We start from the raw sequence: 27690 nt of genomic DNA on the forward strand, positions 1-27690 counted from the left end.
CCCATATTGTAGGCTTTTGATCAACTGTTAAATGATGTAAGGTTATGCCAGTGTCAGTACACCTATTATTTTACAGCCTGTATTGGGAAAAGTCTAGTCTACCCTTGTATCTTATTTAAAATAGCATTAGCGTTTCTCATGGAAAACAACGGATACGAACAGTACTGCCTGCCTGCAGGTTGCTGGTCTGTGACTCTTTTCCGGCTCTAAGAAATACTTGTACTTGTACAGTATTCCATCCATCCATCCATCTTCAACAGCTTATCTGTAGTCGGGTCGCAGGGGAAACGGCTCCACCAGAGAGCTCCAGACTTCCCTCTCTACAGCAACATTAGCAACTTCATTCTGGGGGATCCCGAGGCGAGCAGATTTTGGAAATATAATTCCTCCATCTCATCCTTGGTCTGCCTGGATGTATTCTGTATGTTTTATCTTCATGACCACGACCTACTTTTGTGTTCTTGATGATGTGGTTATTAGGAAGGAACGTGTTATAGTTATAAAACTGTTAATGATTTAACCACATCCACATGCTATTAGAGGGACAGTATAGCTGTCCCTACACTTTACATTGGAAGTCCGTCATTTGAAACATTTGATAGGAGGAAAAAACCAAAACAATTGAGAGATCACAAGTGGCTCTAGTCTCTCTCCAATTATATTTTGTTAAAAAACAACAACATTACAGATATATTGTCCAGAGTCAGACCTATTTAGAATTGGTAAAAACATTAACCATGAATGCCAATCCTGCCTCCAGTGTCTCAGTAATCCAAGTACTGGTGTTTTTGTTGAAACACTCCCAGCTCATTCAGACCTCATTTAGGCTGATGTCATTTCAAGACCTGAGGCTGATTCTACAAATGTTTTCTGAAAAACTCATGTTGCTATATCAGTGCTTCTCAAACCTTTTAACGTCAAGGGCCCCCACAATTATATGTAATTGACTGCGGACCCCCCCCCCATCTCAAAATATTGTGTTTCAGGCCAGGGACCCCCAGAAGCAAAGATTTGAGCTAAAAATGTTTGCTTTATCAATATAATTATATAATCAAATATTTGCACACATTTTCTTGATCTTTATTAAAAAAAATAGCAGATCTTTGAGCTTGTAAATGCTATTTTTGAATATCCAAAGTATACAATGACACAGGGATGCTTTCCCGGTTTTATGGGTTAAGAAGCAGCATGTTGTATGAAGCTGCAGCAGATGAGAAATATTGGAATTCAATATAAAATGATATAGTAAACATCAGAACCACTAAAGCTGTATGATGAAACATAGCCCTTTCTGAATTTCATTTTGGCTCTGACTGTGATGAGCTGCTAACATATTTAGGCTACTGGATTTTCAGGTCTGTCTCTTTGCTCTGTTGCATGAGCAGGTGAGAAGAGGCTGTGTTTGAACATGTTCTTCCTCCAGCATATCGTCCTGTGACTCTCTAGAAGAATCAGTCGTATAGTTCCCACACCTTAGGTATTGGGACCATGGTATAATGACAGGTGTGAAGCGGCTTACTATCATTTTTTTTTCTTTTCCTAATCCACCAGAGTGGCATGTCGCATCATGTTGCTTACGAACAAGTATGTTCACATTAGGAGTGCTTAATAGCTTCTGAAACGGCAGAGCTTCCGAGAAACAGACGTTATGCGACATACAAAACAACACTGGTGTAAAAAGTACTAAATTGTTTTACTTAAGTAAAAGTATCAATACCACAACATAGAAATGCTCAGAGTGCAACGCGACGCACTGTGAGCTTGTAGATCAGCTATTTTTGAAAGGCTGAAATGTATAAAGGGTTGAAGTAGTTAATGTATGTTTTGTAATAATAATCAATCTACAAACTAACTAGTAACTTAAGTTTTCAAATAATTGTAGTAGACTAAAAGTATAATATTTGCCTCTGAGATGTAGTGGAGTAAAACTACTGACAATTAGAAATACCCCAGTAAAGTAAAACAAAGAACCTCAAAAGTGTACTTAAGTATAGTACTGTACATAGTTACTTTCCACCACTGCAAAACAATAATCTGGTTGGTTCGCTGGTTCGTTCTTTTTATGCAACGTTTCTTTTACTGGCATCATGAGAGCACACTTCTTTGCTTCACAATCAAACGTGGAATTATTATATTTCCCTCTGCTGTTATTGTACAGGCACGATCCTGGATTTAAAATGGATCAGAGTCAGTGAGTGTGCTGTGGCCATTCATCAGATTAATTGATTTTGAGACGTAAATCAGATGAGGGTTGTACCAGCTGGGACCAGGGGTCAAAACGCTACGGACAAACTTCAGGTCTTTAACTTTGAAGCCACACAGTACAGATTCTTCCATCCTCAACTCAACCTCTCAATGTGGCATAATTCAGTTTTTACTTTTTATATTGTGTGCTGTTGTTGCTTAGCAGGTTGTAATATACAGTGTTTCCCCAAACAGTGGGCCGCAGAGCCATTTTTATGGGTCGTGATTATATATCCTCCTTTTTTACTTTTCCTAAATTATTTTCAAAAACATTATTTACGTAGTTTTGTTTCAGAAAATAAATGAAACATTTTTCCAAAGAATTTCAGATTTGTTTTGTTTTAATTTTTAAACTCATAACTTTTGCAAGTATTTTGCGAGTATTTTTGTAAGTTTGGGTCCTGGGGAGAGACTAGATTTCTCGTTTGGGTCTTGAGCTGAAAAGTTTGGGGATATGTACAGTATGTTGCAATAGTTCAGGTTTGCATAGGATTGAATCAGATAGGTTCATGGTTTCAGTTGGTAGGCATTTATTTCAGTTGGTATTTATAATGGAAGCACCGCCTTTGTATTTTATTTAGCGGTTGCTCCATTACAAAGCCAATAATGTCATCTGTCACATGTCATTTAGTTAGTGACTTTAGAATTAAGGGATTTAGTATACCGGTAGATATTTGTGAACAGGTTTTTAATGTTTTTAAATGTATCGTAGTAGATGCCAATTAATTCCGCCACACACACATTTCTGTGTTGTCACTGCTGTTTTATCCTACTGAGTACTGACTCACCTGCCAGTGAGGAGCCCCCACCGGGAGGAGGTAGGGCCTTCGTACCACCCAACACTCCCCGCTGACAGGTGTCGCCCCAGGCCGTGGGAGTATTTGCTATGACCACCATAACCGCCTGGCTTCCCTCCCTCGAACACGGCCCAATTGTGTTCGGATAGACGCCAGACAAAGCCGGACACAACACGGTGGATTCGAACCCACAACCTCCGTGGTGGTGGGCAGGGACTTTACCACTTCGCCACCCGAGTGCAGTGGCTTCTTAAATTGATACTAAAATGTCTTTAGGATGGGACAGGCCAGCTGAGAGTTAATGAAGGTGGTTGGATCATGGCAGGAATGCAGACTCTCCATGGTGTTTACTTATGTCTGGATATGGGATTTCTTTCCTTGGCTGATCGACTGCATACCAGCATCACGTCAATGCAAAAAGCTAGACTATTACTTATCAAACGTTTAGGGTGGTGAACGCAACAGCATTTCAGAGCTTAAGGGTTATCTTGAAGCTGCCCGCTGTAACATTCCTGTTCTACCCCGGATTTGAACCTGGGTCTCCTGAGTCTAATAGAGCCTGCCTGCTTGCTCAGGGGATAAATAGAATTTGGACTTTCAGGCAGTACCACTTGTCAACTAGTCCTGTCAAACGAGACGCAGGAGCAGGGAAACCAAATACATCCCCCCCGATTGTACAAGTTATGTTGTTTATTACATTTTCTAATAGTTATAGTGCTGACATATTTAACTTCTTTTCAGGACATGGAAGAGGCGCTACCCCAGGACAGATAAAACAGTGATTGCGAGGCACAACTCCAAGCAGGGGAGAGCGGAAGAGGATAATTATAGAAGCGCGACGGAGACAAAACATCTTCATCCTGGACGTCATCATGTCTGTCTCGGCCAAGCAGGAGAGAACCATCTGCGTCTTTCTCCCCAACAAGGAACAGCTGGACATCACTGTAGGGGTGTGTGTGTGTCTGTCATCTTATTTGACCTTACTAAATGTTCATGAACCCATTAAGACCTGAGGCCGATTCCACAAATGCCTTCAATTATACCACAGGTCGTTTCGAGGAAGCAATCTGATTGGTTGAAACAGCCTTCTAGCCGTGGGTTAAACCAGCACCATTCACCACCTAATCAAAACAAATAATTCAGCTGCTCTGTTCTCCCAGAGCGCTAGCAAACTCGTGGCTAGGCTAGCTAGTTTCTTGGAACATTTGTGGTCGTAGTGACTACATCTGTCATTAAAAAACATTTCTTAGTTTTAAGGGTAACTGTTGTATAATTGCAATTTTACACTCGAGGGTGTGGGTTAACGTGATTATTGCCACGACAGGGATGCGGTCAGGAACGAGACGAAGTCGAGTTCCGCAAGCATCACTGAAGTGTAATATTGCTTAAATCGAAATCAGTAGTTCTTCTTCTCACACTTCTCAAGATTTTTCTGAAATGTTCAAAAATGGGAGATGTACAAGCTACAAGTGTGCTTGTATATCTGCTATTTTTTAATAGCCACAGCTAAAATCTAAAATGCCACAGATGCTTTCCCAGTTCTCTTTCCATGCCCATGATGGTATTGACAACCTTTTTCAAAGTGTCAATTTGTGCCCTTAACGATTTCGATGAGTTTTTGACATTTTCTGGGTACAGATGACCCTTTATTATACTAACTGTAGGCAGGTGTTTCCCTAGACAATTTAATTCCGCAATGGTGGGTGATCCAAAAATGTCCCCTCCATTTGCTCCTCCATTTTCTCCACGATCTTTAGCTGCGTTTTTCTCTGAATCGCCTGTATTGGCAATTAGGCGATATTTGGACCTCATTGAAAAATCTTCAATGCCCCACGGCTAGCATATTGGCGCTTCTAGCAGCACCGAAAGAGCTCCAGACTGGCTCAAAGATGGCGGATCGGGATTCTGTTGCGAGCGCCTCGCGTTTCCATGGTGTTTCGAGTGCGCTGGGCACAGATCAGAATTATGTTGTGCGCATGCGTGACATGGAAAGAATTTTAATGTGTTTTTAAAATGTTTTAATGGCAGATCTACAAACTCGCAACGCAATGCGTTTAGAGCTTGTATGTTGGCAGCTATTTTTCTTTAATTGTACTAGTATAAAATGGGGGTTAAAGTGTTCAAACTGACTTGGATATTATCTAATTTTGCTGGGGACCCCCTGGAACCCCCTCAAGGACCTCATGGGGGTCCACGGACCCCACTTTGAGGAACCACTGCACCGTATATTAAGTGCAATTTCCTGTCTCCCTGTTCCACTTTTGATGCATACTTTTGAATTAACGATACTTCCTCTCCGCCTCTCCTGCTCCAGCTCAAGTCTACAGGCCAGGATGTGTTCGACCGCGTGCTGGAGCTGCTTGGAATGAAAGAGCTCCACTTCTTCGGCCTCACAGTAGTGAAGGGTAAGCCCACAAGTTAAAAACAAATTCAAACGTTTTAAAATAATTCCATAAAACAAACAAGGGGGGAAAGCCATTAATTAGAGGGGGGAAATAGCAGATCTGCAAGGTCACAACACGTCGTGCTAGTATTTTCTAGTATTTTCACTAGTTTCGTGTCACAGGGAGACATCAAATTTCGCTTTTGGGAACCACTGCTTTAGCACTTTGAGGTTTTTTAGCACATTGAGGTTTGTTTAAAATATAAAGTGCACTACAACTAAAATGTATTATTATTATTATATAATAGCCTATATACTCACAAGCTTGTAGATTTTCGCTATTTTTGAATATTCCTGAAAATTATGGGAAAGTTTCACTGATAATGTCATGCCCAAAATGGGGATGCCAGGTTTAAAGTTGAGGTCACACAGTAATGACTCGCTTAACATGTTCATCACATTAAAATAAAACACTATGTGCAGTGAATGGCTGCAGTGGGATTATTTTTTATTCGGTGGTTCCATTTACACAATACAATTGGGAATGGTCAGGACAAATGTCTGCGACAACTAATAGGGTAATATCCTTCATTGTTGTGTTCACGCTCTGATTCGGTTTCACTTTTTGTACGAATTAATGTCGCAATGCCTCCGTAATCTTGTATAGGCTCACCTCTTGAACAAGCAGCCTTTTGTTTTTGTGGTGTTGGTCCAGCGACCACTTGGGCCTGGATTCCAACAATATTAACTTCATTAAGCCAGGAATGCACTCCTGCATTCCACTTCTTCAGTGAAGGGAGGGACGGATTGATGACTGGACTCGGGGGTGGGGAGGGAGAGGGGCGTAAGGGATTGAAACTGGACATGACACAGACTCACTCAAAATAATAAAGCCCCAGTGTAAGAGGAGTGTAGAGGGGTAGAGTGAGTCAGAATGAGTCAGAGAGGGGCTGGGGGTGAGATCACAAATGGATGGACGGTTTGGAGGAGTGAGGTTTAAATCCATGGCGTGGTAAATTGGTTACGCAACACAACGGCAGTCTGAGAAAAAAAGGTGAAGAACGATGACGGATCTGCCAAAAATGTGACTCTTAAACTGTGGTACCAGAGGCAGGGTGGTACGCTGGGTTCTGTGAGACGTAATGTGATCCATGTTGCAATAATATGTCCGTTCTCGTGATGGTTAAAAACTGCTATATCAACCCCCCCCCCACTGAGACGGAACGTCTTATCATAGATGGCCAAGCTTTGGTATTTCATTCGATTTGTTCATCTGTTGACGTAAACCACAATGTGCGTGCGCGCGCGCGCGCGTGCGTGCGCGCGTGCGTGCGTGCGTGCGTGCGTGCGTGCGTGCGTGCGTGCGTGCGTGCGTGCGTGCGTGCGTGCGTGCGTGTGCGCACGTGTGAGCGCATTCAAACCACCTGAGCAGCCAGCCAACAGCTGATGGCTGGCTGCTCAGAGTGAAACTAAACACTGATTAACGTAATACAAATTTAAATCAATTCAACTAGGCTATATTTTCCACCAGTGTCATGGTTCTATTCGTTGGTGTGGACGCTGCCATGCACTTAGACATATGCTTGGTGTCGACTGTGGACGGCCTTCAACCCATTGACAACTGAGGCCGATTCTAAAACAGTTTTCTGATATTTGCCATATCAGTGGTTGTCAAACCTCATGTCAAGGACCCCCAAAAGTATATATATATTTAGCCCCTCCCCCCTTCTCAAAATGTAATATACCAGGGACCTCTTCATGTGACCACCGTGCTCTGACTTAAGGTGCGTTACCCGTTCAAATCAAATCATATATAAATAACGGTAATGGGTCGCACACACCAAGACTTCATGCATTTCAGTAATTTATTCTTGCATTTTGGACAGGCGACAAACGTTGCGGCTATCCAGCCTTCATCAGGACACTGATGAAGGCTATATTGAGTATATATATATATATTGGGGACCCCCACACGATTTGAGTTAAAAGAAAATTTGCTTATTTATTTTTTCAAAAATAGCAGATCTACAAGCTAATGGCCAAAGTATAAAATAATGGTTAAAGTGGTTAAAATCGAAGATCGAGATGCTTTCCCTGAATACGTTTACTAAGTATATAAGGGACCGGTAATAAGAGGGTGTACAGGAGCAGCATGCACACATTAACACTTGTACAGCTAGGCATGACTTGCTAAATCAACACTGCTCCTGCCCAAAATGTTTACTCCTGAGCTAACATGCTAACATTAGCATTACGGCCACATTTTTGGCACTACATCGCCACAAGTATGTGGACCCCCGAGCATCACACCCAATTATATGATCTTGTTGAACCATGGACGTGGACCTCCTTTTAAAAAAAACATGGTAATTTCATGTGGAGTTGCCCTCCTTTTGACGCTGTCTTTATTCTGTGAAGGCTTTCTGCAAGATCTTGAAGTGTGTCTTGTGGGTGTTTGTGTGACCATTCGGCCAAAAGAGATTTTGTGAGGTCAGGCACTAATTTTAGATGAGAAGGCTGGCTCGCATTTGGCGCTCCATTTCATTCCAAAACGTGTTGAAGGGGGTTAAGGTCCAGGCTAAGGTACAGGGCACTCGTCCTCCACAACAAATCATCCTACAGTATCTTTATGGTCCTCACTTTGTGCACACGTCTTGCCGGAACAGCAGAGGGTTATCCCCCGCAAACTACTGCCACAAAGTGCACCCAATTATTTAAAATATCTTTCTACGTTTGGGGCGATATTATATAGAAGAAAACGGTCCTTATGCACACCTACAGCGGACGGGTGCGTCGGATAACTGGAACTGGAGAAGTAGAGAAAAAAGGGATCCCACACACTGTCTTCACTTGCAGAATTAGATTTATTCAGGCATGCCCGATGAAGGTCTGAACGACCGAAACGATGCTCAATGAATCTAATTCTGCAAGTGAAGACATTGTGCGGCCGATATTATATAAAAATGAAAGAAATTGCAGAACTGACTACAAAAGTTCACGACACTTGATGATGTGACGCGGTTTATTATTTCAAGAGGTTAAAAAAAAAAAGTTTAAATAAAATGTTACATTTCATCAATTAAAAACAATTACAACATATTTCAAATGTATTTCATGAATAAAATAAAAAATCTTCTAAATTCCATGAAAGAAAAAAAACAGTAGGTCCACATGAAGCTCGCAACCAACGTGGCGCAAAGTGAGGCTTGTAGATATTTTATTTTCACTAGTTTGGGTCTCATTTCTCTTTTGGGTCTTGAGCTAAAACGTTTGGGCACCACTGCTGTAGAGGATTTAGATTAGCCCACACTGGAACTAAGGGGCCTAGTAGCCCAAACCCTGAAAAACAGCCCTCCTCCTCCAACAACTCAATAATTAGTAGGGGTGTCCACATACTTTGGCCGTATAGCATAGCTGTCATTCACCTCCCACTAGCCTCATTCACAAATCGCACAACAAGGTTTTCTTCTTTCTTTTCTTCTAATTAATTCCTTTGTTAAACAAATTTTACGCTCGGTTACATGATGTTTTGTTTGGATACTGAGGGTGGTGTTGTTTTGCTGTCTCTCTTCATCCCCAGACAATGAGCACATATTTTTAGACATGGACGAGAAACTGACCAAGTACTTTCCTAAGGATTGGAAGCAAGATTCAGGAAAGGTAAGATCATGTTTTTTTGTGTGTTTTTATTATATTATGAGGAGAACAGAAATTATCAGAAAATTGTTGTCAGAAGAAATTGGGAGCATTTTGACCCACAGTCTTCATTAGCCTATACCGCCCAGCAACAGTCCGCTGGCCTATTTAAGAGTGGCTCATTATTCTGTAGCATGACAAAAACGTATGCGCGCATCACTAGGCTTAATCCAACATGGCTTTGTTTTCAGTGGTGGAAAGTAACTAAGTACATTTACATAAGTACAATTTTGAGGTATTTGTACTTTATTATATTGTATTTCCACTACTTTTACGTATTACTCCACTACATGTCGAATCCAAATATTGACTTTACTTCGCTACAATTATTTGAAAATATTTGAAAACTTTAGTTACTTTGTAGATTTTGATTATTATTACAAAACATACATAAACCAGTAAAACCACTTCAGCGATATACCGGCTATTTGAAAATAGCCCATCTACATCTGCTATTATCATAAGATTTTTTAAAACATTAAAGGGGAAAACCACCCATTTTCAACATTTTACTATGTCATTAATGTACCTTAGAGCTGTTGTGTGGAAATAATAAAAAAGTCCCCCCATTTTGTATTTCCTAGAACTGTAATTATGAAAAAAATCATTAACATGGTGAAACACATCTTGATGACATCAAGATGTGTTTCACCATGTTAATGATTTTTTTCAGACCTCTAGTTCTAGGAAACACAGAATGGGGGAACTTTTTTATTATTTCCACACAACAGCTCTAAGGTACATTAATGACATAGTAAAATGTTGAAAATGAGTGGAATGCCCCTTTAAATGAGACATTCTGCATAACGAGTAATTTCTACTTTTGGTACTTTTTAAAAACTTTTACTCAAGTAAATTTTAAATTCGGGAATTTTACTTGTAACAGATCTAGAGTATTTCTACATTGCAGTATTGATACTTTTACCTAAGTAAAACATGTGAGTACTTTTTCCCCACCACTGTTTGTTTTCAACACAGGGCTCACTGAAGAGAGCGCTGCCTCTGGTCCTCTTTCTCAAGGTGCAGTACTACGTAGAGAACGGCAGACTCATTTGGTACGTCTCAATGTAGTTTTTCCTCATTCATCTTTTTGGAGTGTGGCAATATTATCGTTTTTTGTTTCATCACGTCCAATTTCACTTGCTTCATCTTGGGTTCTCTCTCCTGTTTGGATGAAATTGTTGTATTTTCTAGCAATGAGTACTATCAGAATATAGCGCAATGTAACACTTGAATAAAGAAAACAACACAAATCACGTAACACCTAGGGCTGTCACGATTACAAATTTAAGCTGACGGTTAATAATGGCTTATCGATTTAATTGTGTTTTTGGCGTTGGACATATGAATAAAGAGTAAAGACTACATTTCTGTAATAAAAAATGCACAGGGCAATATCTGAAATTTACATAGAAATTACTGACATATTCATTATATTTTATAAAATGCAGAAATAGCTGTTCTACAAACTTCCAAGCTCACATTATAAGCTTGTAAATCTGCTATTCCAGCTATTTTAATGTATGGACGTTTTTCAACATGGAAACGCTTATGACAAAATAATTCCGATTTTGTAACACCCCTTTAATTCTATTGCTTTGGTTGTACCGTTTCCATTTCCACATGCCTCTTGTCGCCGCCCTGTAAACTCTTGTAGTCACACATCTCCTCTCATTGCTTCCTCTCCTTCCCCGTGTGGTGCCAGTGAGCGGAAGGCGCGGCATCTGTATTATTCGGACCTGCGGGAGCGGGTGTTGCGCTCCGAATGCCGGCAGCAAGAGGAGGTGTACTTCCAGCTGGCGGGTTACGCCTTGCAGGCTGACCTGGCGGACCACCCGCTGGAGGAGAAGGGGGGAACGCCGTACTTCCAGCCAAAGGATTACTTCCCTCCATGGGTGGGTGTCGTCGTGTGGCGCAGTGGCCTCTCAAATAGACTGTCCAATTAGGGCTGCAGCCAACCGCTGATTATCTTCTTGGCGATTATTCTGTTGATTAGCTTTTTTTTTTTTTTTTACTCGTTGCCTAATTCGAGAAGCGTGTTTTGTACTGGACCGTTTTCCCTGAAGAGACACTTATTCAATCACCCAAACAAACAAGTGTCAATGTTTTTTTTAAAGGCGCTATATAAGTTGAAGTTATTATTATTATTACTTTTATTATTTTAACCACTATTTTTTACGTTGTTCAAAGGCGTCATGCAAAAATAGCCGATCTACGAGTTCGCAATGTGTCTCGATTTGATATTTTGGTATTTGGGGAAAATCTCATACCGTATGTCCAGTTTTGGACATATTATTTTAACCCGACAGAGATGATCTATAGCGAAAATCTAAAATGACATTATGCTTTCCCACTTAAACAGAGATCCCCTGGGGGTCCCCGCACCCCACTTTGAGAACCACTGTATTAAGGGTCCATCACCACCAGTGTGATGGATGTACTGTACCGGCCGAGGGAGATTTTGGGGCTTTCCGGCTTAATTAGGGCCACTCATTGCAACCCTAGACCAGTGGTTCCCAAACCTTTGTGACCCAAAAGAGAAATTAGACATTCTCCTGGGACCCAAACTAGTGAAAATAGCAGATCTACAAGCGCACAACACGTCGCTTTGTGCAGTGTTGTGAACTTGTAGATCGGCTATTTTCACTTCATCTTAAACATTTGTTTTCTAAATTATGGAATTTCTTAGACTTCTCTTTGATTTCTTCATGAAATTACGGAAAAAAATCATTGACTTTTGTTTTTAATTCATGAAATTTTTTGCTCTTTTGGGAATGTTTTTGAAAATATTTTGAAATAATAAATAAAAACAAACTGTAGGAAGCAAAAAATAAAGGGACCCATACAAATGTGTCCGCGACCCACAAATGGGTCTCGACCCAGTGTTTGGGAAACACTGCCCTAGACTATAATAATAGGTTTGTGTTTATTATTATTATTTTTGCAGATTGTGGCCAAGCGTGGTTCAAACTACCTCCTGTGCCACGGTCCCAAGGTGCACCGGGAGCTGTGGGGGATGCCGGCGCGGGACGCCGTCCTGCACTTCATCAGGGAGTCGTGTCGACTGGAGGACGTGCCCGTCACCTTCTACAAACTGCAAAAGGTCAGGGGTCAGGTGCCAGTGTTGATTTCGTTTGACTAAGGTGGCATTGACACCAGTGCGCTTCGTTTGGGCAGGTGTGAAGGCTCAATCGAATTTGGCTGCGCATCAAACAAACAAATTTGAATCCTGCAAAAATGTATGAAAAGGTATATATTACAGTACATAAAACAGACATAGTGAATGCTAATGAAAGTAATTTCAGTGAGTTCACACATCATCTCCACCCGGACTATGGAATTCCACCGTTCCCTCTATTGATCAAGGTGTTTTTAGATTTTTTTTACAGTAGGTTGACAGGAAATGGGGGGGGGGGGGGGGGGGGTGTTGACACGCAGCAAAGGTCCGGGACCGGTAGTGGAACCCGCAATGCACTCTCAGGCTGCAACAGCCTAGGTGCCCTGACGGCTACGCCTGCCGCCCGGGCCCTGATCAAGGTGTTTTCACTTCACTTGAGCTGTGCTGCTGAATAGAGGGATGGCTATGGGCCAGTTGCATAACCTTCATATCATCACATCATATCTATCCTGGTTCATTGTTCCGATATCAATACCAGCATCCGATACGGCCTAAATAAACTGCTGGATCGGGTATCACCATATGCAATACTGTATATAGCGCTCATTTTACAAACAAACAAACAACATGTGCCAATGGAGGGTGTAATGTTAGTCGGAGGAGCCAGCAAAATGGCATTGTCAAAATTGCATTCATTCTCTATGTATTTGTACTACACATGATTTACAAAGTGTAGTGGGAGGGGGGGGGGGGGGGGGAGGCGAAAAATCAAATTTTTTGTATATATTTTTCTTTTTGACCCATAATGTGATTTGAAAATGTTAATAAAGAAACTGCCTGGGAGAGTTCCAATTGAAGTGGAGGAGGGCTGCTGAGCGGTGAAAGGGTTTCTTATCAGAGAGCTCGGATGCCTGTCTTGACGTCTCATCTTTCATTCTGTCCAGGACAAGAAGGCGGAGAGAGGGACGGCGTTGCTGGGCCTGACCCTGAGAGGAATGCAAGTTTATCAGGTGCGTGAGGAGCCGAGTGTTATTAATGTGCACATGTCGGCATACATGTAAGAGTAAAAAAACAACAAAAACAAATGGTGTCTATGATCATGGAATGCTACCCTGTTAGCTATCATTTGGACTAGCAGTATGTTCAGTTCAACAATGCTTCACGATGGGACGCATTGTGAGCTTGTAGATATGCTATTTTCAAAAGATTTTTATACATTTGAAAATTGAAATCTTGAAACTGGACATTCTGCATAATGAATACTTTTGGTACTTTTAAGTTCATTTTGATTCCAAATACTTTTGTACTTTTACTCAAGTAAATTTTGAATTTCCAGACTTTCACTTGTAGTTGTATCAGGCTATTTCTATAGTGGCAGTATTGCTACTTTTACTTAAGTAAACATTGTTAGTACTTTTTTCCACCACTGACGTAGGGAATGTGTGGGGTTGCCACCAGGCAGGCAGCAGTGGTGCATCAGGAGATAGATAGATAGCTAGATGGATAGAGAAGACTGTTGTTTGATGTGCCAGGAGGCCATTTGGGTGGATTAGGCCTCCAAGCATGGCTGATTAGTTACAGCCAGGGTCAACACAGCGTGACATGGCTCAAGGACCCTGTCGGCTCATAAGAACAAAAAGATTGTAATTAATTACTGCTAGATTATTATATCAGATACAAAATCTTGACGAGGAAGATTATTTGTTAAGTCTGTTTTCAATATTTTATAGCCTGACGCTTCCAGGAACTTGAAGTGTGTGTGTGTGTGTGTGTGTGTGTGTGTGTGTGTGTGTGTGTGTGTGTGTGTGTGTGTGTGTGTGTGTGTGTGTGTGTGTGTGTGTGTGTTGTGTGTGTGTGTGTGTGTGTGTGTGTGTGTGTGTGTGTGTGTGTGTGTGTGTGTGTGTGTGTGTGTGTGTGTGTACGCACGACATTCATAGGAGGTGAACAACATACGGCAGCTGTTATACGACTTCCCGTGGTCCAACGTGGGACGTCTCACCTTCCTGGTACATGCGCGCACACACACACACAAGCACTTTCTCTTCATTGCACAGTTAAACAAAGTGGAGCCGTGCTAATTATTTAATGTGCGTGCACTGACACTACAATGGCACACGGTGTGTATTAATGCCCATGTTGTCGGTCCCATTCATTCATTCAGGGCAAGAATTTGAGATCCAGCCAGATGGCCTGCCCTCGGCCAGGAAGCTGGTGTACTACACGGGCTCTCCGTTCCGCTCGCGCCACCTCCTCCTCCACCTGAGCAGCAGCCACCGCCTCCACCTCAGCCTGCAGCCAGTGCTCCGACGCCTCCGTCAGCTGGAGGAGGTCGAAGGTCAGTGGAGAGCAGTGGATTCATGCACACACATTAAGTTCATTTAGACATTCCTCATCTTTTCCATGCCAACGTCGTCCTCCCCCCCCCCCCCCCCCCCCCCCCCCCCCCCCCCCCCTCCAACTACAACCTCAAAGTACTTTATTTTTCCTTTTGGAAACTTCTTTAGTGCAGTGGTTAAAAGACAAGAATTCACAATAAATCCCAAATAGCCATAGCATATGGTGGGCGTGGAATTTGAATGTTTTGATTATTTTCTTTGAATAATTTGTAAACCAAACTGCTAAACCATCTCGGTCATGTGAAATTCACATTATCACGTGTCGGTCTGGCCCAAGAGCTGGGTGGGTTAAACTCGTATGAATTTGAATTGAAAATCTATTTAATTATTATGTACTCATAACCCGCCAAGGACGTATTTTATGCGGTTCTTAAAATTTCTATGAATTCAGAAAGAGATATACTATTAGCGATCAGCGTCTCCATTGCTAGGAGATAAACCGGAAATGGTCGGTCCGTCAATGAAAGTGTTCCCCCTCGTCCACTTGCTTGATGACTGAAATCTCAAAACCCTTATATCTCGGGTTCTTTTCCCAGATTGCGTAAATGTTGATGTTCACGGCTCATAAGAAAAGTGTCGCTGGTCGCGATTACAAAATCCATGCCTCGGGTGGTCTTTTCGCTAACTTCCGCCGGTTTCATGACCCGGGGTAGTTTTTCCCCTTGAATAAGTACACAGTACATTATGGCAGTGACTGGACAGACTGGTATTAATTCTGGCAGTCTTAATAATAATATTACTAAAAAACATTATGAATTCCCTCCCAGTATTTATTAGAACTCGATAGTTTTTCCATTTCACTGTGATTGATTAATGCACAAATGTCGTCTGTCTGTTCCCCTCGGCCGCGTCCAGAGAAGAAGCGCTACAGGGAGTCTTACATCAGTGACGACATGGACCTGGAGCCTCCGGGCAGCGAGGGGGGCAGCCCAGGCCTGTCCAGAGGCAGCTTGGGGGGCAGCCCTGGCCTGTCCAGGCGCTCCACCAGCAGCTCGGGCATCGAGGCGGACGCCCGTCAGCACAGCATCAACATGGAGGTAGGCCTGGAACAATATAATATATTTAAACGCAATTATTTGAGATTACAATTACAATTTAGGCATTTAGCGGACACTCTTAATCCAGAGCGACTTTTCACTTTACAGTAAGCAAGAACAACACATGGTAATACAATAATCAAATACATAAAAGGTAGTGAATAATCATAAGGAAGCTAAGAACCTAGCATATGTCTAACAGTAGAAAAACTGTACAGTAAAACTATGAGTGAGTATACACTTCTTTTTGCATAATAGTCATAATTGTTTTCATGTTGAAAAATGTATTTTAAAACATTTAAAAAAAAAAAAATTGTAGAAGGTTATGTAGTAATCATTTCTGTGTGTATATTATTTATTTGCCCTGTGCAAGTTCAAAGCCTAAAAGCCAAACATGTAATTTTTGTTCCAGTCACTGTTCAGCAATTCAATCATTACTCGCAATTATATGTGTGACAATTAATCGTCATGTAAAATGTCATAATGGTGACAGACGTACATGGAGGGAGAGGAAGAAGCAGAGAAGTGCTTGAGCTCGGCGGCCAGCCACGGCAGCTCCGGCATCGACGTGATGATGGGCTGTAAGGCACGCACGGAGGAAGACGGCTGGCACCAGGAGGAAGGTCAGAAGCCATGTACACTGTAGGGTTCTCAACAGGCCTGGAAATTAAGGCCTGGGCCCCACTGGGCCGGCCCGAGGCTCAGCCTGGCACGAACAATTCCCATACTTTTAGGCCTGAAAATCGGAAAAGATGTAATTAATCAAAAGTCACACATCCAACAAGCTTTGAACTGAGCAGATTGGACAACGGCCACTTTCGCCCATTTTCGATCGCTGATTTTCGATTGAGTTTTGGCCCAAAACTTTTATAACACGGGCTTGGAAGGTCGGACGGCGACAAACTACCTGAGTAAAGTCCAGGTATCTACACTTTGCATGCATGCATCCAACACATTCACTTCCATTTCCGTCGGCCTTACCGTTAGACCGCTAGGGGCAGTTGAATTATTTTTTGGGGGAGTGCTAGATTAAAAGGTTTCCCAGTCTGACTAATTAGCATACATTTTGTAGGGTAGGGTCTAGTGCACTGTATCTAAAGTTGACTTTTAAATTAGTGGTTCTCAAACCAGATGGTACGCAATCTGCTATTTTGAAGAACCCCTGTTCTAAACCAATGTTTTAAATCCTAAGAGGTTTCTGAAAAACACATGTTGCTATACAGGCGTACATATAGCTAAAATGACACAGATGTTTTCCCAGTTTGAATGTTAGTCTGTCTGCTGAAGTGCTACTATGTTGATTGAATGGATGTGGTTGACATCAACTGTGACATGTCCCACTGTGTTGATTGAATGGACGTGGTTGACATCAACTCTGTGAAATGTCCCACTGTGTTGATTGAATGGACGTGGTTGACATCAACTCTGTGAAATGTCCCCACTTCTGTTGTTGTCTGACGCATGCAAATAAAGAAATCTCTCATCCCCAGACATCCAGGCCAGTACCAGCAGCCCGAAAACTTTTGTAGACCCTGTGGAGATGCTTCATCTGGCTGATCTTCTGGACTGTGCGTCAGTGGACTGTCCAATAGGAACTGCACACACTCACTGGCCCGGTGGGAATTACAATTTTACAATAAAATCATGTAATCTATGTTAATTTGTGTTAAATAATTCAGTTTTTTTAAAGTCCGATCTCGGAACCAAATGGAACCTCCAAATCGAAACGTTGAATGAACGCATGCATGTTTCCTTCTCAGTAGTCTGCCATTATTGTAGACAGTTCTGCTAGCAGTGGGGCTCTACGGGTGGTTCCGTTACTATACATCCACGATTAACCACTTGAACACCAGTATCCCTATTCTGGAGGGAACATTCACCAAAGATAGCAGCTCTACAAGCTCACAACACGTCACCACATGTGACATCACAACGTGACGGGTTATGAGCTTGTAAATCTGCTATTTATGGAGAAGAGATTTGGTGTAGATTGTAGTGATCTATTGATAAATTCCAAATATCCCAAGGCACCCCTGGACTTGTATGACGGCACCCTAGAAGGACTTATTTTGTCGTTTTTTTGTGTTCTACAGGAAGCAAAGAGTTTCCCCCAGACAGTGACCATGATCTAGGAGCATTGCATATCCAGGACACTCTAGGACAGGTTTGTCTTTGTTTTTCTTCAATGTTAAATTGCCCTCCCTTTCTACCTGCTGTATCATTTTCACTATCGTTGTAGTTATACGGTAGTCGCGGTGTGGACTCTTATCATCCACTTAGTTAGAACGATTGTTAAAACAATATCGTTATAGTTAAGGTGATGGTTATTGTGCTTTGTGTGAACGGCCCTTTTGGTGGACCTCCTGTAGTTACTCTGAACAACCCCTAGGGCTTCCCGGACCCCCTGTTGAAGACTCCTGGCCTAAATCGTAATCTAACCCTTTTCTTTTCTACAGTTGCAAAAGCCTACGGCTCACACCTGCGTGGATGGAAACAGCCAAAGCCTTCACGACGTGCGTCTCTTCTCCCCTCATGTGCCACTGCGGACCACCGTTCTGCCGGACGCCTCCTACATCTTCACCTTTGGCCTCCCGGACCCCCAGACAATCACCCAGGCCCCCGCTGGGGCCGGGGGGGACCACGGCTACCAGGCTAAACCTTCCTTCTACGGCCGCAGGTCCACCAACTGCCTTTCCTTGGACCTGCTAGGAGACGAACAGCTGCTGGAGTACATACTCTGAACCCCACAAAGCACTTGATTCCCCCCTTGTACATAAATCTATCCTTTTTACCGTGTGTTCCATTTACACTCCATTATAGAGAGGAGTGTCCGCATGTGGAAATTTCTTTGCATGCGTTATTATAGCACTGCTTCTCAAAACGTGTGGCCACTCCAGGGCACTTTCAGGGGGTTCCAGCAAAATGAGGAACAGTTTCAATCACTTAAAGGAATCAAAAATTACTTAATTTCTATCAATTGTACATACCTCATGAAGCCTTGAATTCATATGCCAATATGAGACGCAGTAGGTCTCACCATCAAAATGTAATTATTGGCTGAGGAATGAGACATAAACTAAAACATTTCCATGAATTCAAGGCTTCATTAGCCGATTCGACCGGAAATCAACCGATAATTCCCAGTAGCTTACTTATTACGCCGATCTTATCTAGCCGATTGGCTCGTCTGGAGCCTACTGGCTGCGATTGGCGTTGATGACACGTTAACCGGTCTTATCGGTCTATTCAGGTCTACTAAGCCTACTGAAAATGACAAGCCTCCTCATACCCTCCCCTAAACTTAACCGCAAGCATGTCGCAGCGTGGTCCTAATATTAACGCATGTTCGCCAACCTTAATCCTGTCGTTTTGGTCTACTGCCTACTAAAAACGACAAGCCTCCTCATACCCTCCCCTAAACTTAACCGCAAGCATGTCGCAGCGCGGTCCTAATATTGACGCATGTTCGCCAACCTTAGGCATGCCCATACTCGTCCGAAAAAATCGTACTGATCCTAACTGATAACTGCGGTCTTGTCCATTGATACCAGTCGAAATGGGTGGCTTCATGGGGTTTGTAATTGATACAAAATAAGTAATGGTTTGGGTGAACTACTCCTTATTAGCTCTGGGCTTGTAGATATATTGCCAGGGGGTACCTGCTGGCACTGATCTTTTAAAATGGGGGGGTCTGTCCGCAGCCAAATTCTGTGCATATCAATTTGGGGGTCCTTGACATGAAAATGTTTAGGGGCACTGCATTATAGGACTCATCTTTGTGGTGGCGGTGATGGACGGCATGCTAGTATTTCCAAGTATTGAAGAAGCTGAAAAAGATGACGAGAGGGCCTTCTTGATACCAATCTTGTTTAGTTCTGTGTTTTAATCGGAACCTATTTATTTACCTTTTTTTGAATTGTATATTATGTACATAATTGCACTTTTTTTATTACTCATTTCAAACTTTGGTGAAAAAAAACAAAAAACTGTCTAACTTTTTTTTAAGTTTTGCAAAATTGAAAAACACATTTTATGACTTTTCTGAAGCGGCGTACGCGTACTGTTGAGTGCATGATTATTTTTTGTACTGTCAGACCGTTATACTTGCCATGTGACATGCAAAGAACATAAACTTTGGTCACTAACGTGAGCCTTTCAGCAGATTGTATTTTCACTGATTGTTTTCCCCCCTTAACAACACCGACATCTCTTCACTGAAAATAGCCGACCTACCAGCTCACAACTGCATGTAGATCTATTATTTTCGCTGAATGTTCATCGCAGATTAGAGACGCTAGGGTTTGTGTTGTTCAGCAGAAAACTCATCGAATTACCTGCTTGTATTGTTCACCCTCTGTGTGTGTGTGTGTGTGTGTGTGTGTGTGTGTGTGTGTGTTTTATATCACTGGTTCTCAATGTTGGTTCTGGGGACCACAGGGGTCTAAAATGGACCCTTTCGGGTTTGTAACTCTTGAGTGTACAACTACAAATGGAACCAGATGGACCCTTACATTTTGGTTCCCTTTGTACATTCTCAGAGTTAGAACTAACACCGAGAATTTTACAGTGGTGATTGAGGTCCCATAGGTGAAACGATTGTATCAAATAGGGTTCCATGGCCAATGCCAATCTGAGAACCCATCAGCAAAAAAAAGGAGAATCGGTGCCCTTTTTAGTCAACAGTCTGTCTCGAGAGACGAGGCAAATGCATATTTTTAAAAAAAAGTTGAGAATCACTTTTTATAGTATTTCATGAAAATGAAATGTGTTTTTGTGTAGACTCTATATGGAATCATTGCATATAACTGTATAAAATTACACACATTACTACAAAGTGTGTTTTGGGTGTTTTTATGCTGCAAAAATGGTCCAAAAATATTCAACCTTGTGGAAAATGGAATGTCAAATCTATCTCTGTTTGTCCAGTGTTTAATTGTGCTGTTTCTTACGAATCCACGGCCATTCTATTTGTAAAGGAACTATTTCTGTTGCTGAGGTGTATATAATGGATCTATTTTTGTCCCCAAACAAAGCGCTTCTTTTTCTAGTTTACCCAGACATGTCAATAAGGGCTTTGTAAAAAGTAATTTGTTAAGCATTGCATTCCCTCCACCCGACAACCCAGATAAACTGAGCTTATTGGAAAGTGATTGGGGCGCAAGTGAGTGAGTTATTTCACAAACAGATTTATTTGATGCAAATCATGTTTAAGAAATCAAACAGTGTTATTGACCACTGGTTCGGGGGTCCCCAGGTGACAGTGAAGTTATATTTTAATGACCAACAAACAAAATGGTCAAACACCGATATCATAAGAAAGAGGCAAACATTGTGAAAACCACAGATCTAAAAAGCTCACGCTCAAGCTCAAGTTTGACTTCCTGACGGCAAGGAGCCTGCAGGTATAAGCAATCTTATTGCTCGCTCACACACACACACGCACGCGCACACACACACACACACACACACAGCTGAGTAGTTCAAGCTATATACATAATTTTGATTGATTGATTGAATATTTTATTAACAGTTTGCAGAATTACAGTACATTTCAAGCACAAACTCAATACAAAGGCTGTTAACTGTGAGTGGACGACCCAATTAAGCATTACACTTGTTTACAACAGGGTCCACCATGTTCAATTCATCAAAACATTTAGAGACGTACAAATAGACACTTCTATATAGACAAAGAACAGTACAGGAATTCATCATAATGGAGGTAAAAAGGGAAAAGAAACATACAGTGAGGGGAAAAAGGGGGGGGGGGGGGGTGGGGGGGATTCAGATTTTACGGGGGCCAGTTTCGAATTGCAGCCATCCGTAGGTGCCCTTTGAGAGCGGTTTTGAAGGAGTCAAGGGATTCGCATGTCTTAATGACTGTTGGTAGGGCGTTCCACATTTTGGTGGCATAGGAGCGAAAAGAATTTAGTCCCTTGTTTGTGCCGAATCTGGGTTGAACATGATTCGTTGCACTCTCTCTGGTGTTGTGGGTGTGGACTTCGTTAACATTAAGGAAGTATCTACACAGGTACATGGGTATCTTGGTGGAGTATCGAATCTTGTGGACCAGACCCATTGCAAGATGCTGTACTCTGTCGCCGACCCTAAGCCATGCCAGTCTGTCAAAGTGGGCAGGGGTGAGGTGGGTTCGGGGGGTGAGGCCAAGTAGGAGCCTGACCAGTTTGTTTTGGGAGGTCTGGAGCCTAGTTTTAAGGGCCTTTGAGGTGCTGTGGTACCAGGAGGTGCATGCATAGTCAAAGAAGCCTTGTACAAGGGCTCCTGTTAAGGTCTTCAAGGTGTTTTTGTCGACCAGTGAGGAGATCCTGTAAAGGAATCTTGTTCTTTGGTTGACTTTTTTGATTACGTTGGTGGCCATTTTATCACCGGAAAGATTAGCCTCCAGGATGGAACCTAGGTAGGTAATTTCATCTTTACGTGTGATAACATTGTCACCCACTCTAACCAAGAAGCCATTTGCCTTGCTGAGATTACTATTAGATCCAAAGAGAATGGATTCAGTTTTTCCCAGGTGTAAAGATAGTTTGTTATCAGCGAGCCAGGTGCAGATTCTACCGAGTTCAGAGCTGAGGGCATTTTCAACCTGCAGTTTGTCCCTGTCCGAGACCAGCAGTGCCGAGTCATCTGCGAACAGGAACAAGTTGCAGTCACAAGCTGAAGTCATGTCGTTAACATATATTAGGAACAGTAGAGCCCCTATGCTTCCTTGTGGAACGCCACAGCTCACTGGGAGGGGGGGGGGGACAGTGTTCCGTTCACTTCCACCATCTGTGCTCTCCCCTCCAGGTAGGATTGCATCCAGCTCACTGATGTGCTATCGAAACCAATTGCTTTTAGCTTGTTAACCAGTATGGAGTGGTTCACTGTGTCAAAAGCCTTTTGGAGGTCCAGCATGACCATGCCGCAGTATTTGCCAGCGTCCACCTCTTGTTTGATGTGGTCGCTCAAATAGAGAAGGCATGTGTCAGTGGAGTGGGATGTTCTGAAGCCAGATTGGAACTCGTACAATAATTTATTAGTGGCAAGATACTTTTTTTTTAAATTACATATTGCCTCATAATTTAATTAGTTGATTTATAATTGTCAAGATCTACAAATAAATATAGCGAGTATACAAGTAGTATACAATGATTGTAAGTACATTTGAGTTTACATTGATTTTACAGTACACTTATATTACACCGGTACACCCACAGACAGAGAGAGAGATACTATTACTGTCTCGCGAGAGTATCAGGTGACGTACGCGGAAGTTTACATTCCGCATTGGAAACGCGTGGTGGTGTCGCATCACATCACACCAGACTAGAGCGAGAGAAGAAGCTGAAGAACAACAGAGCGAAAACACCGATCAACTCGCTGCTGTGTGGCAGTTCAGTTCACTCACTGTCCAGGATGTCTTCCTCCTCCACCTCTGTGCTAATCAACGCTCTCCTGTCCAGCGGTCCCGACTACGACGTGCTGTTCGACAGTCTGTGCTGGCACAGTGACCAGTGGCCGGTGCGCACACACCAGATAGACGCACTGACAGCCTTCATAGAGGGACTACATGGACCTCTGCTGCTGTTGACCGATGATGAGACCCCAGTCGAGGAGGACACGACCCCGTGCTCCTCATCATCACCAGCGGGAGAACATGCCAAGAACGCTCGCTGTCGTCTCACGGCCGCTAAAAAACGGCTTATAATAGCAAAGATCGAGTCTGTCGTGTGGTCGCAGTGCATCGCCCTCCTCGCAAGGATCTCTGCAGATGACACAGCGTCGGCGAGCAGAGGAGGTATACTATACTTTACTATACCAGTGGACAGTTGTTGTCAAACTTTTTCATGTCAAGGACCACCAAAGTTGCACTTATTAGCCCACGGACCCCCATTTGAAAAGATATGCCAGTGAGTGACCCCCATAAGAGAAGAGGGTCCATTTGGTTCGAAACTATTATTTAGCTGGGGACCCCCTGGAGCTCCCTCAAGGACCCCTGGGGTCCCTGGACCCCACTTTGAGAACCGTGACTACTATATTATGGCATGACGAGCACTTTTTTAACCAGTGGTGGAAAGTAACTAAGTAGATACACTGTAGTAGACGTAGTACCGTTTTGATGTATTTCTTTCTTTACTGTTTCCAATTGTCAGTAGTCTACATTACTTTTACTTCTACTCCACTCCATCTCAGAGGCAATAACATATTGTACAGTACTTTTACAAATTACTCCACCACAATTATTTGAAAACTTTAGCTACTATTTACTTTGTAAAACATACGTTATTCGGTGATGTAACTAAATAGGTTTTCAATGTAATGGGTCCGTGGTCTTTTAGATGGGTCCCAGGGACATTTTATGAGTCCTACTAGTACTTCTACGATGTTAGAGTACAGTACTGAGTATTGCCGGCTCCGAGTTCCAGGTGGCAGGACCCCCAGAAGGTGACCTGATTTTGTCCTTTCTCAATTTAGTGAGTCTAAGCATGCAGGATACAGGCTATTTGCATCACTGCGTTATAATAACCACTAGGCCATGGCTATTTTCAGAGGATATTTATAAATTTGGAAAGGACATAAATATAAGTGTCCCGAAAGGGTCTATCCCATTCCACATATTATGTGGAATGGGATAGCCCCTTTCAGGACCCTTACCCTTTCTGTATTTGGGAATTTATGCAGAAAAGGTAAACAATATAAGGGGGTATAAAATGGGATATCATGCATAACAAGCACTTTTACTTTTGGTAGCTTAAGTATATTTTGATGCCAATATATTTGTGTACTTTTACTCAAGTACTTTTGCATACTCTTTAATGCTTTGTGTCTTAATTTTTGTATGTTTCATAAAAGCATGCTAATGCCTTGCATTGTGTTGAAATATGCTGCTTCACAAAATTTAAAATTTCCAATTTATTTTTGTAGTACTTCAAGTGTGCTAAGAGGAAGTGTGTGATGTTATTACATTTAATGTAGTATATAAGTTAAAAGAGTTACTGAAATAATCTAACTTAATTGCAAGAGAATCACATGAGTCCCGCACACACACGCACGTGCACACGCACACTGACGCGCGAGCGAACAATCCTGAGTGTTGAATTAACACTGAGGGACGGGTATAATAAAAATGATTTTACTGCATTGAAAGACAAAACTCCCACACTGTCTTCAAATGCAAGAAAAAGATTGAATGGGAATACAATATCCCGTGTATCCAGATTCGGGTCACGGGGGTAGCAACTTCCTCCTGGGGATATATTTAATTTTTCCCAGTGGCACGTGCAGACCTCACGGTCCTCCTAGGGAGACGCTTAGGACGCATCCGTACTAGATGCCCGAACCACTTACGTTGGCGGTTCTACTTTGAGTCCCTCATGTATGACTGATCTTCTCACCCTATCTCTAAGGGAGAGGCCGGCCAGCCGTCTGAGAAAACTCATTTCGGTCACTTTTTTGGGGGCTTTTATTGATAGATTTACAGTAGGTTGACAGGAAATGGGGAGAGAGATGGGAGGGCTGTGACACGCTAGCCTGGCTAATAAGCCAGACTCAAATCACACTGTCGTGTGGTATTTGAGTCTGGAGATGCTGTGTATGGATCTTGTTTCCCGGGGGGCGGATTCAAACATTTTCTCTTTGACGCAATAATTGGTCAGAGCTACTGTCAGTCAAAGGTCTCAAGCATTGAACGTCACTGTACCAAAGCCCGCCCATATTGCATACCGTGTCCCGATTGGCCACACCAGTTCTCTGGTGTAGGAAATGGGCGTACAATTGAGCCTCTCCAGACCGTAATCCGTCGGCAGGCAATTTTCTTTGCCAACGGCTGATTCGGTCTGGCTTATTAGCCAGGCTAGTGACACGCAGCAAAGGTCGTCGGAATCGGGACTCAAACCCGTGACACGCTGTCAGGCTGGATCACCAGCCTAGGTGCCCAGACGGCTACGCCAACCACCTGGGCCTGTATCCGCAATCACACATTTTCTTGTGCGTCCAACATGTGACAGTTTAAACATTTGTCAGATATGTATGTATTCCAGATATACCAGACTTTTCAGAAGATTCACACAATTAATTGACATTGTTCCAATTCCTATCTTTACAACTGTCCATTTCACAGGTATCACCACCGCGCAGGAAAGCACCGGCGCCGCATGCAGGCTGCTGGGTGCGTGCGCCCCCCTGTGCGACGCCTCCGTCCCAGAGAGACTGTGGCACTGCGTCCTGCCCGCCCTGCAGCCGCCAAAGTCTGACGACGAGCACGACCACCACCACTCGTCGGAAGAAGAAGCGGCTCTGGTCCGCCGAATAGCAAACGTGGACGTTGCCGTGGAAGTCATGGCCGTCCTGTTGCCTACCCTTACGTCATCGCCGGACGACAAACATGAACGCCTTGCACACGCGGTGCTGTCGTCCACCTTGTCTTTTGTCAAGCGCACGCCCGACACCGTGGCGGTCTCCAAAGTGGCCGTCAGGATTCTGTTGACCCTCCTCAACTGTTACGGCGGCGGCGGCAGGGGTTCAAAGCTGGGGAGTATGCTGCGGTTCATCGTGGAGGATCTGTGCAGGTGGCACGCCAGCGACCGCACGGCCGCGGTCACGGAACGCACCTTACTGTGTTTGACGGTCCTCTCCGATCATCTGTTTCCTCCCACGGTATAATTGCATTTTTCATTCGTTTTTCTTTATCTTTCAGCTAATAAAGGAACACATAACCCCATTTTCATACAATATAATTGTATGAAAGCCCTTCGCTAAGTCCCTCCCCAACCCGTCCTTGTCCAATAGGCACGTTAGCAGCGAGGAGACAGGACAAGCTGAAGCTGTCCTTCTCCCCCATAGAGATGCATGTTAAATGACGGGATTTATCCATATAAATAATCAATCATTTCAGTAGCAAGAGCATCAAAATGGCTTCTAAATCTAGTCAACCAGGCCTGCAGTAGGCTATGCACTGGACAAATTTGCATGACATTATTTAAATAAACTAGAAACACGAGGAAATGACAGAGGGAGAAATCAACTTTTAACGACCGACAGGATACTATACTAATGACCGGTAAGACTACGGTCATTAGTATTATTGCCATCACCTGAGTGGGTCAGTCGTGTAACTTTCTCTATGTTAAGCAGTGTATTTGTTCAACAACACACTAACACAGCCATGCAAAATAACCCCCTCTAAAACGAGATGATGCATCTCAAGGGGCTTTCCTTTAAATACATTTCAATATAACATTGACAGCTATGAGGTGGCGAAAGCTTGACCTGCATAGCAACCGTTGCTAAACTATTTGGATTGGCATTGGACAATCGCTTTTTAGGGTGGGATTTAGCGAAGGGCTAATTGGTCCTCACTAATGGCACCATTTCCGTCTACGCACTGACAGGGCCCTATTTTCGCCGGTGCCTTACCCCTTATCCCTAAACTTCTTTGAGAAAGGCTGTAGTTTTATTTCTGTGAGCTTGGAATCCCCGTCGACCATGACATCGGTAGACGGGTTTCTAAACTATCCACATTCCACCGATGAGAAAGCAAAGTTAAGCAAAGTTACTATATTTACCCAGGGTATCTGGGCTAAGCTCAAGAACTTGTTTCCAGCCAGGCCCTGCTCATAGAACATTTCATGGTAGTGGTTCAATGCCTTGCTCAAGGGCACTTCAGCGGTGGTAATTTTAACGTGTCGGACCACTGATTCGAACTGGCGACCTTCCGGTATCAAGACCGCTCCGCAATCCGTTCGGCCACTGCTGCCACGAGACAGAGTGAATCGACGGAAATGGTGCCATCTTATAATGCAATCTTAAAACTGAGGTTCCCCAAATTATTTTGGGGTGTTCCCCAGATGATTAGCTTAACCCTTTTAGGACGGGAACCCCTTTTGGGGTAGTTGTTGCTACTGTATGTACAATACTGTATATATGGAAACATAATTATTTTTTATAATTTCTTTATACATTTTTGACGTTTTTTTCAGAAAAAAAGTTACAATTTAATGACTTTTTAAGACCATTACAT

The 27690-nt window shown here is 42.9% G+C and overlaps 2 protein-coding genes across 5 annotated transcripts in view; both read left to right on the plus strand.

Annotated features, from left to right (window-relative positions):
- The first annotated feature begins 3786 nt into the window (after window positions 1–3786).
- LOC306931294 (FERM domain-containing protein 6) lies at window positions 3787–19832 on the plus strand. Its single transcript, XM_079512613.1, is given in 15 exon segments — window positions 3787–3991; window positions 5356–5446; window positions 9005–9084; window positions 10099–10175; window positions 10826–11015; window positions 12068–12223; window positions 13183–13248; window positions 14176–14244; window positions 14400–14403; window positions 14406–14573; window positions 15490–15671; window positions 16165–16294; window positions 17162–17287; window positions 17765–17835; window positions 18128–19832. Coding segments are annotated over 15 exon segments (1773 nt in total). The 5' UTR covers window positions 3787–3913; the 3' UTR covers window positions 18413–19832.
- A 3142-nt stretch (window positions 19833–22974) lies between these two features.
- Window positions 22975–27690, plus strand: part of tarbp1 (TAR (HIV-1) RNA binding protein 1) — a 54173-nt gene continuing 49457 nt past the window's right edge. For all 4 annotated transcript variants that reach the window (XR_013790914.1, XM_079511720.1, XM_079511722.1 and 1 more), the window contains exons 1-2: window positions 22975–23469; window positions 25792–26327. Coding sequence is in view for 3 of the 4 variants with exons in the window: in XM_079511720.1 (XP_079367846.1) it covers window positions 23088–23469; window positions 25792–26327 (918 nt within the window). In the remaining variant the exon portion in view is untranslated. The remainder of the gene's footprint in view (window positions 23470–25791; window positions 26328–27690) is intronic.

Source organism: Electrona antarctica (assembly GCF_951216825.1).
Source record: "Electrona antarctica genome assembly, chromosome: 10".
Taxonomy (NCBI): Eukaryota; Metazoa; Chordata; class Actinopteri; order Myctophiformes; family Myctophidae; genus Electrona; species Electrona antarctica.